Source organism: Eucalyptus grandis, chromosome 6, assembly GCF_016545825.1.
Source record: "Eucalyptus grandis isolate ANBG69807.140 chromosome 6, ASM1654582v1, whole genome shotgun sequence".
Classification (NCBI taxonomy): domain Eukaryota; kingdom Viridiplantae; phylum Streptophyta; class Magnoliopsida; order Myrtales; family Myrtaceae; genus Eucalyptus; species Eucalyptus grandis.
Window position 1 is genome coordinate 10,221,473 of NC_052617.1, and position 11,259 is coordinate 10,232,731.

The 11,259-nt window shown below is 39.9% G+C and overlaps 1 protein-coding gene across 1 annotated transcript; it reads right to left on the reverse strand.

Annotated features, from left to right (window-relative positions):
• Positions 1-3,261: 3,261 nt before the first annotated feature.
• LOC104448095 lies at positions 3,262-6,987 on the reverse strand. Its single transcript, XM_039315066.1, has 3 exons — positions 5,900-6,987; positions 3,868-3,993; positions 3,262-3,772 (listed from the first exon to the last, which is right to left on the reverse strand). The coding sequence occupies exon 1, from the start codon at positions 6,962-6,964 to the stop codon at positions 5,945-5,947; it is 1,020 nt and encodes a 339-aa protein (XP_039171000.1). The 5' UTR covers positions 6,965-6,987; the 3' UTR covers positions 3,262-3,772; positions 3,868-3,993; positions 5,900-5,944.
• Between the last annotated feature and the right edge of the window lie 4,272 nt (positions 6,988-11,259).

The following is an 11,259-nucleotide window of genomic DNA, read 5'->3' on the forward strand; positions in this document are numbered from 1 at the left end:
CCGAGACTTTATAACATAAGTCTGGAATATCCCGAAAATGGATCAAGGGGAGTGTTGGAAATTAGTGATCCATTTTCAATAAAATCCAGAAACTACTAGCTTAATGGAGAAGGAATGAGTCGTGCATGTAAGAAAGATGAAGATTCCAAGTTGAACTTGAAGACTCTGTGAAGAAGCATAAAAGAAAAACCTAGAACAAGCTGGGGAAATCTACGTGCATGAGAAACACGTGAAGAAGCTCCCACACGCTGATCAAGAGAATGGGCACATATTAAAATATTATTATAATGGCTGCTGGAGTCTTCAAGAGAGCACGAAGGAAGGTGAACTTGCTAATTTGAACGTGAAAGAAAGCCTACAATTGTTGACCCTTAATCATGAAGAAAGAATGATCTAGAGTACGTGGGCAGCCGAGAGAATAAGAAAATGAAGATAATTGGAGAAGCCACCAGAAGATGCGGCAGAAGTCGCGACAAAAGAAGCTGCAATTTTATATTATTTTATGTACTAAGTCGGTTGTGTATGTGGATTCACGCCTATAAATATGCTTGTACATGACCATTTGTGTGTGAGAGGAAAACCCTCCACCGTGAGAGGTCTTAGACCTCCACCAATCTCCATCAAACTATTTCCATCAATTAATAAAACTATTTCTCATATCTCATGTCCTTTGTCCTTCAATTATCATATTTCATCCCTTGTCCATCCTCTACAAAATATACCATACACTTGCACACATCACTAATCAAAAACTATCATTCATAACTAAAACCATGCTTCCGCGCACATTTATATTTTTTAACATGGTATCAGAGCCAGATACACCCAGGTTCGTAACTGAGCCAGGTGTAAAGGATCGTGAAGCCAGAGATAGGCACATCGGATGGTTATGGGCGTTTGTCATCACCATCCTCAACTAAGAAGGCCAGAGCCCGAGCGAGAGCCAAGAGAGCCAGAGCCGGAGCCAGAGCCAAAACTAAAGCCGGAGCCAGAGCCAGAGCTTATGAGAGCCAGAGCCAGAGCCCGAGCTAACAACTACAACTAAAGGCATTTTGATGTTCCGAGACGTATGGGACATCGTTGAAAAAAAAGTCATGCATGTTCAAAGGCAAGTGCAAGTGTTTCAACAAGAGAATGCAAGGGATCGTGGAACGAAGATAAAATAAAAGGCATGGGATAAATTACAAGAGAAATTTCAAGGTACGTCTGAGACTTTATAACATAAGTCTGGAATATCCCGAAAATGGATCAAGGGGGAGTGTTGGAAATTAGTGATCCATTTTCAATAAAATCCAGAAACTACTAGCTTAATGGAGAAGGAATGAGTCGTGCATGTAAGAAAGATGAAGATTCCAAGTTGAACTTGAAGACTCTGTGAAGAAGCATCAAAGAAAAACCTAGAACAAGCTGGGGAAATCTACGTGCATGAGAAACACGTGAAGAAGCTCCCACACGCTGATCAAGAGAATGGGCACATATTAAAATATTATTATAATGGCTGCTGGAGTCTTCAAGAGAGCACGAAGGAAGGTGAACTTGCTAATTTGAACGTGAAAGAAAGCCTACAATTGTTGACCCTTAATCATGAAGAAAGAATGATCTAGAGTACGTGGGCAGCCGAGAGAATAAGAAAAATGAAGATAATTGGAGAAGCCACCAGAAGATGCGGCAGAAGTCGCGACAAAAGAAGCTGCAATTTTATATTATTTTATGTACTAAGTCGGTTGTGTATGTGGATTCACGCCTATAAATATGCTTGTACATGACCATTTGTGTGTGAGAGGGAAAACCCTCCACCGTGAGAGGTCTTAGACCTCCACCAATCTCCATCAAACTATTTCCATCAATTAATAAAACTATTTCTCATATCTCATGTCCTTTGTCCTTCAATTATCATATTTCATCCCTTGTCCATCCTCTACAAAATATACCATACACTTGCACACATCACTAATCAAAAACTATCATTCATAACTAAAACCATGCTTCCGCGCACATTTATATTTTTTAACACTTTTCCATTTTCTCTGTTTGTCCTTGGACCAATCTGTGTCACTTATGCTGGAAGTCTGGTACTGTGCATATTACGTTTTGGCATGTGTTCTGTCTTTAGTTTCTGTTTAAGGGTTTAATCATTCAATGCAGGCTGCGGCTATGTTTAAGGTGATGCGAAGTGCTCCGCTAATACTTGAGATGTTATCTGCGGAAGGATTCCCTGTAGTGCTGCTTCAATAGACAGCCTGCCAAGAGGCCTTCAACCGCTATGTTGCTTGAGCATGCTTTCCTGCAAATTTGAAGTTGCAGATGACTTTTTTCATGTGCCATACGTTGTTGAAAAGGAATGTTATATTGTAAGTGCTCATGTTTACTTAACCAAAAGGATTAGAAAGAGGAAGTGCAGAAAACGTTAATGGATGTAATTATAATGCTCGAGATACTAAAAACATTCGTAAGTCCAAATGGCAAAGTACAGCAGAGACCTCAATGAATGAGAGTTCAACGGGAATAAAATATCATTTCACACATAATCAACGCAATCATGCGATAAGAACTTGATAAAAAATTTGCCCAAGGCCTTGTCATGACAGTTAGACAGGAAGAGGCTTACCCGAAAGGAGATTCACCCTATCTTTCATCTTTACATCGTCTTTGATCATCTACCATGGATTCGAACACATCTAATGATCGATCCAGCTCATCAAATTACCACCGAAATCTAATGCAAAGAAAGAACGTTAACCTCTTTGACTTATATCAAATCCCAGCCCGACAATGGTGGTCCCCTCCTCTACGTATCCAAATCTATTCTCTCTCTTTTTTAAGGAAATTCTTTACATGATCCAAATGCTAACAATACTCTTGACACGACAATTCAATTCTTCCGACGAGATTATTTCAATATTTATAATAAGAATTTTTTGATGATCCTTAACGTTCATTCCCACCACCGCACTTGAATGGATCCAAGATTCACTTGAAAGCCCAGCTCTTCTGTGTCCACGGCCGAGCCTCCTTGAGTGAACTTCCCCTGATTTTTAGCCCATAACATGTGGTGGATTGGTTGGCGAATTGGGCTATTGACACTCAACATTCATGCGTCCGATTCTGTTACACGGACTAGGGGGCGCAGTCGATTGCGCGCGGGGCTGCATTGCTTGCCGATACGCATCTCAATAAATAACTAAATATATATATATATATATATATATATATATATATATATATATATATATATGTGGAAAGAGTTGTGGTATGCCAATATTCTGTAAAACTCCCACTGTTGCCTTGATCTGTTTGAGATATATCCAATACATGACAAGTTTAAGATAATTAAGGCGTATGCACTCATTCTCTCATATAACTGGTGTTCACACTTGTATGGCCTCCGCATCTATCGACTAAGAGAATGAATGCATAGATTAAAAGTGCAAATAATCTCTTCAATAAACAAAATAAGAGTAAATGACTCTAGTGTTTTGATTTTTCCTATAGGCATGGCCCCTGATGAAAAACCTTACATTCAACTTTATATGCTCTCTTATCTTCGGTGTCGAGGAAAGATCTGAAAGAGAGAATTCTTGCAAAATTTTCAAGAAATGATAGAGGCAATGTGGTCGATACCGGTAAAGCCGCCATTCACACACTACAGTAGGAGCCTCTGTGCAAGCTCTAGGGTCCAAGATCTGCTGAAGGAGCTTGTAGCCTTGTACAGGAGAAGAAAGCAAAACTAGAGCAGCGCATTGCCACTCCTTATCAAGACTTGATCACGTGCCTGTTAAGTAGGCATGATGAAGAAGATAAACAAGTCGTGACTGACAAGGAAATTTTGCACAATATCATGCCAATCATGGTTGCAGGACATGATACCTGTTCTGATGACTCTTATGCTGCGTCTTCTATCAAAGAATCCCGCTGTTTAAAAAGCTGTTCTTCAAGGTACACATCCTCTATTTCCAGCATCGTTTTAGATTTGCTGAATCTGCATAGGGATTCCTGCAGCCCAAAAAGGAAGGAAAACAAAACTAAAATGAAGATGAATTTGTTAATTAATGAATCTATTTTGCTGATGGAAAATGGATGACTTGCCAAATGTAAGAAAAATCAATACACAAATTATTCGAAGTTTCAAAGTCAGATGTCAACTTTGATAACAAAGCTCAAAAGCATGTTCTTCCCCCTTATTGCAATTCATAAGCCTCTTTTGCTTTTGCAGAACAAGAAGAGATAGCAAAAAGCAAGACTTCGAGGATGGTTCCACCTGTTTTTGCTAGCTTCAGGATAGCCTTCAAGGATACCTCATTCCTAAAGGCTGGCAACTAAGGATGCTTGTAACTTTTCCTATCTCTTCAAATACTTGCATTATCTACTATTTATTCTCTCTATCTGTGAAACCAGTCGCTTAATATACCTTCGGAACTTAACATGTGATTTAGATCTTCTAGGCATCAAGCATGACACACATGATGAGAGCATATTCCTGGAGCCATCAAAGTTTGATACTGCTAAATTTGAAAACCAGAAGATAGTACCACCCTACAGCTTTATTGCTTTTGGAGGAGGGCCTTGCATATGCCCAGGAAACGAATTTGCGAGGATTGAAATCCTTGTTACAATCCATTATTTGGTCAGTCAGTACTCTTGGGAGTTATGTTCAGATGATCATTACATGAGGGACCCATGCCAGTACCTACTCAAGGACTACTGCTTTGGATTGTGCCTAAGAAACAGAAATGATCTTTCCTTGACCATCCAGGACTTCAACTATGCCAGCTTTTCAGGACTTAGCTACATCAAACATCCCCATTAGTGGATAAAAGTTGAAACGCCATTAAGCCAAGAAAGGAGCCAGCGCTTTTAGAAACTCTTCTGGATAACATAACAAAGTGCATTCTGCCAATGGTGTATGCTTTCATTTTATATGAAGCTATATGCATGTCGTCATTACAAATTTAAAATTGAGCTCGACTGCCCAGTATTCATGCAATTTTCCTTATCTTAGCCCCTCCATAAACTATCAACGCTTGCTATATTAATAAAACCAAATGCTGTTTGAACAGAAAAAGGCCTAATTTTTCTTTGGCTCTCCCAATTTCTTTGGGTTGGTTTGAATCTGAATTAATTTTTGTGTTTTTCCCTTCTTTCTTGCTTTTTACCTAACAAACCATGATATTTCAACAAACAGTGATGACAAGGCATCAAATTATGACAAGGAGATTCATTTATATTGATTGAATCATGCAATAGTGAAGGTAAAATTATTTATATTAGTTGAAAGGTGATCATTCTTGACATGGAGTTATAGCAAAATAATTTCGTAATTTCTCTTCGTAAAGTGAATATTGAATTACTCTTTTATTTGAAATCTAACATGTAGAAAGTAAATAACTAAGCTAAATAATACAGAGTATTTCGAGAAAGGGCAATTTCTATCTGAATTCTGACGTGTCTAACACATTGAACTTTGATGTAATTACATATATCTGTGCACGTCATACTCTAGCATTCCATTGAATTACAGCATAAATGCTTGAGTGTATATTTTGATACTCAACCCAGTGTGCTTGCTGGTAGTCAATATTTACAAAGTTAAATAAGAGAATCACAGTGCAGAAAATCAGCGCACCTTTGGCAGATTCAACTTAGAAATAATTAAGGGGAAAGGACCTATAGGCTCTTAAGTCTTTGCAGAACTAGCGAAGAGCTTAAAAATGCCAAGGCAGGCGATTGGGATGCATGATATTCTGCAAAACCTTGGGAAGTGCAAAAGACAGGGGACAGCAGAGACCTCAGTGAATGCAAATTCAACAGGCACAAATGATCAATGCAATCATGCGATATGAACTTGAAAAGAAAATTGCCCAAGAGCTCATTATGGCAGGGCAAGCTGGAAGAGGCTTACTCTGAAGTAGATTTACCCAATCTTTCATCTTTACATCGTCTCTAATCATCGACCATCAGACTCGAAAACATCTAACAGTTGTTCCAGTCCCTCCGGACTGCCCCCAACCGCCTTCATCGCGTAGATGGCACTCTCGAGAGTGGACGAACATCCAGCCTTAGGCTGACTTCTAACTTCTCCATACAAGCTCATCACCTCCAAATCCAACTTCAGATGAGGCAACAGCTTCAACCAAGGATTCTCGCTGTACATTCTCTTTGCCTTCATCCACGTGCCGTCCAGCAAGATCAAGTTCCTGACTTTGAACTCAGCTGCCTTGAGTTCATCAATGCTGAGCGCATTCTTGGTCGGAAACAGAAGTACCGACCTGCGCGGCACCTCAAGTACGAATTCCTCAGATTCTTCAAGCTCCAAGCTCGAATTCGATACAAGGTTTTGCGATTTCCTAACCACAAATCCATTCGACAGAACATCACGAGCTGACTGGCAATCTAATATGGCATCAAAGTCAGCTCCTCGATGACTGATTCGAGACATCCAAACGTGGTCTATCGATTCGATAATCCCCTTCTTGCCCATTCGAAAACTGATAACAGGTTTGCTAGTACTTCTAGACAATACTCCACTAGCGCGCGAGTTCTGCAGCACCTGGGAATCCTCCGAAAGCTCCCCACCGTTCGGGGCAATCGAACCGCAGTCCCTATCATCCCCAGGACAATGAGCTCCATTCGATTCGACGACCGAATTAGGGCTTCCCACCTCCACTCCGCATACCAATCCATTGGCGCTGACTTTGGAATCTTGCTCGAGCGTCGAGATCGAGAACTCGGCGCCGGAGTTGACGTCGCAAACGGCAGCGACGACGACGTTATTGAGCCCTTGCCTCAAGATTCGAGTGGAATTGAGGGGGTGCTTCCGTTCCAGGCTGTGCTGGAGGACAGTGATGCGGACGGAATGGTCGAGACCCGGAGATCGGATCCGGGTGCAGAGGCACGTGCGCGCCGGCTTGGAGCAAGACAGGCAAACGGGCCGCTTCGGATTGGTGGAGCGGGCCGTTTCCACCATTTTCGTGGAGCCGCGGCAGATGATGGCGGCGATCCGGCTGGGGGAAGGAGGGAGCTTGAGGAGGCGGAGGAGGATGGTCGGGGACGCGAATCGAAACAGGCTTGGATTCAGGTTCGGGAACGGATTCGTGAATCGGATTCGGGTTGCAAAATGGACCCGCATTTTCCCAGAAATTGGGAGATGATTTGTTGGATGTTTTTGCGGAGCGCGCAAGTGTTATGTATGAAATATGGATGAATATAAATGGACTACAATGACAAAGGGAGAATAGGTAAAAAAGACTTTTATTATGAAAGTTTTTTATTACAAAGGAGGGAGTGTTTGTAGTTTTTCTACAACTTAAAACAGACACCACAACCCCTATTTATAGGCCTGTCACCGCCTTACACAACCAACTTTGAGGACTTGTAGTTGCTTCTCCATTTTTCTGCATTTTTCTATTCTGCAGTTCCTTAGCTTTTGTTGACTTGTTGACTTTTTCTTTTGTCTATTTGCTGCCCACATGATCTGTTGCCCACTCGTACCAGAAGGTTCTTCAATATTTGACAGTCTTCTTGCATTTTCTTGCATGTACGTGTACTTACTTTGTTGCCACCAACCTTTTCCTTTCTCCATTAAGCATGAATAGTCTAGAGCTTTCCAAAAATAGATCACTTTTTTAACACTCCTCCTTGATCCATTTTTGTGATACTCCGAGCATGCTTCTCAATGTCTTGAATTTCATTGTTGGTAGTGCTTTAGTGAATATGTCCGCAATTTGGTCTTTAGTCTTAAAATACTTTAGCTCGATCTCTCCTCTGTTTTGCACTTCACGAATGAAGTGATATTTTATATCAATATGTTTCGTTCTTTTATGAAAGATTGGATTTTTTGATATTGCAATTGCGGACTTGTTGTCACAAAATATTGGCATCGATTCCATTTGTGGTTCTCCAATGTCTTCTAGAATTCTTCGAAGCCATATTGCATGGCTAGTAGTTGTAACAGCTGCAACTTATTCTGCTTCTGCAGTAGATTGCGCCACTGAGTCTTGTTTTTAGATATCCATGAAAATATTCCAGAACCTAATGTGAATGCATAACCAGTGGTGCTCCTCCTGTCATCAGATGTTCCCGCCCAATCGCTATCAGTATAACCGATCAACTTAGTTGTTGCACTAGGTTGGTACCAAATACTATAATCAGTGGTTCCTCGTAAGTATCTTAAAATTCTCTTGGCTGCTCCAAAATGAATTTGGCTTAGATTTTGCATAAACCGTGATAGTAAACTTGTTGCGTACATAATATCTAGCCATGTAGCAGTAAGATATAGTAGACTCCCAATTAGGCTTCTGTAGAGTGAAGCGTCTGCTTTTTTAGCTCCATCTTTTTTAAATAGTTTCTCATTCATCACAAGTGGTGTTGCCATTGTTTTGCAATTACTCATCTTCAATTTTTCAAGGAGCTTTTTTTGCATATTTCTTTTGTGAGATGAAAATTCCTTCATTTTGATTGACTTCAATACCGAGAAAATAGTTCATCAAGCCCAAGTCCATCATTTCAAATGTCTTCATCATTTCTTCTTTAAATTCTCGAATCATTGTCTCATTGTTTCCTGTAAATATGAGATCATCTACATATAGAGAAACAATGAGAGTGTCAGACTTACCTTGGGTCTTGATGTAGAGTGTCGACTTACTCATACTCCTCCTGAATCCTTGCTTGATGAAGTACCCATCGATTCTGCTATACCACGCACATGGTGCTTGTTTTAACCCATTTAGGGCTTTTTTGAGTTTGAGAACTTTTTCTTCTTGGCCTATTACAGTAAAGCCTTGTGGTTATTCCACACATATTTCTTCTTGAAGATATCCATTTAAAAATGCCAACTTCACATCTAGTTGATGGATCTTCCATTCTTTTTGTGCTGCTAGGGCTATGAGTGCTCGAATAGTATCAAGGCGAGTGGCGAGAGCAAAAGTTTCAGTATAATCGATACCTAGTTGTTGCAAGTATCCTTTCACCACAAGCCTTGCTTTATGCTTCTGGATTGATCCATCCGCATTGAGCTTCGTCTTGTAGACCCACTTGACGCCAATGATCTCTTTGTCTTCAGGTCGATTGACAAGCTCCCAAGTTTCATTTTTCTCGATCATCTTGATCTCTTCCTCCATGACTTTTATCCAGACTTCATCTTTGGATGCTTGTTCGTAGTTTTCTGGTTCCAAAATAGCAAAGTTGCATGTGTCATAGATTCTTCTAAGGGCTTTTACCTTTAGTACTGGAGACTCTAGAGTAGATTCTTCTTGCTTTACTCTTGGAGAGCTTGGTGGAGTTATGTCATGAGTGGTGGAATCCAGTACTTCTCCTTCTTCTTGTGACGTTGACTCCTCTTGAGCAGGTGGTATGTCTGGCAAGGATGGAGCTAGATCTTCTCGTCCTCCCAATTCCAAGCAGCATTCTCGTTGAACTCGACATCTCGACTAATCATAAGCTTCTTGGTTCTTAGGTTGTAAACCCAATAGCCTTTTGATTAATCACTGTAGCCGAGGAATATTCATTTTTCTGTCTTTTCATCTAGCTTACTCCTTTTTTGAGCAGGGATGTGGATGTAGCAAATGCATCCAAACACTTTGAAATGCTTTGCTGAAGGCTTCCATCCACTCCATGCTTCGACTGGTGTTTTATTTTGAATAGCTTTAGTTGGACACTTGTTTAACAGGTATACTACAGTATAAATTGTTTCAGCCCAAAAAGTGTTGGGAAGGCCTTTCTCATTTAGCATAGACCTTGCCATCTCCATGACGGTTCTATTTTTTCTTTCAGCTACTCCATTTTGTTCTGGGGCGTAGCCAACAGTTAGTTGATGATGGACTCCTTCATCTTCACAAAATTTATTAAACTCCTGTGAATTGTATTCCGTGCCTCTGTCACTCCTTAGGACTTTGATTCTTTGGTCACTTTGATTCTTGACGTGGCTATTGAATTTTCTAAAGATAGAGAAAACCTCTTATCTTTCTCGAAGAAAGTATACCCACGTCATTCTTGTGTAATCGTCAATGAATAGGATGAAATATTTATTTTGACTGGGTGTAGGTGTCCTCATCAGACCGCACACATTCGTGTGGACAAGTTCTAATGGCTTCTTAGCTTTCCATGCACATCCAGATGGGAAGGACTGTCTCTGTTGTTTTCCAAGAAGACAGCCTTCACAAACATCTGAAATTTCTGTGATGGCTGGAAAATCTCTCATCATATTTTTCTGATGGAGAATTTTTAGCCCAGCAAAATTGAAGTGGCCAAATCTTCGATGCCATAGCCATGAATCATCAAGTTGAGCTTTCATGGCTATATCTTTGACATATTTCCATTGAATAGGAAGATATTTTTATATTTATCATAGATAATGCAGGTATCTCCATTAAAATATAGAGAATACCCACTTTGTATCATTTGGCCCACACTTAAGAGATTTTGTGCAAGACGAGGGACTAGATATACATTATGTATATATTTTGGGCCTTTATTTGTTTCCACGGCGATGGTGCCTTTTCCTTTGACATCTATTAATGCACCATTGCCCAACTTTACTTGGGATTTCACCGACTTATCAATATCAGTGAATATAGATTCGTCCCCCGTCATATGATTGCTACACCCACTATCAATATACCATGTTTCATTTTTATTATCATTTGCCACTTGGCTTGTGTAGAATGTATTCTCTTCACTTTCTTTTTTTCCTACATTGTTTGCTCAATTATTTGTTCTCGAGCGACAATCTTTTTCTACGTGGCCAAATCTTTTACAAAAGCGGCATTGTTTTTTATTTTTAAACCAACAATCCTTCTCCAAATGATTTGTTTTCTTGCAAATACCACAAGGTGGATAATTTTCCTTTTTTTTATAATTTCTCCTCCTCTTTTGTTTTTCCATGAGCTCCTTCCACCATTTTTAGTTTGATGAGACCGTATATTTACTTTAGATTGAAAGGCACTTTCAACTGAATCTTCATCTTGTGCCATTAGTCTTTTCTCATGTGCTTCTAGAGAGCCAATTAATTCACTTATTGATAGGGTCGTCAAGTCTTTAATTCCTTCTATAGTTGTAACTATGGAGTTGTATTTTTTGGTAAGTGACACTAATATTTTCTCAACAACCCTTTGATCAGTTATCCCATCTCCATAGGCTCTCATTTGATTAACGAGTTCCTTTAATTTTCCACAATATTTTTGTACGGTCTCATAATTTTTCATTTTAGAATTCTCAAAATCTCTTCTTAGAGTTTGAAGGCGGATTGTGCGTACCTTTTCCGAT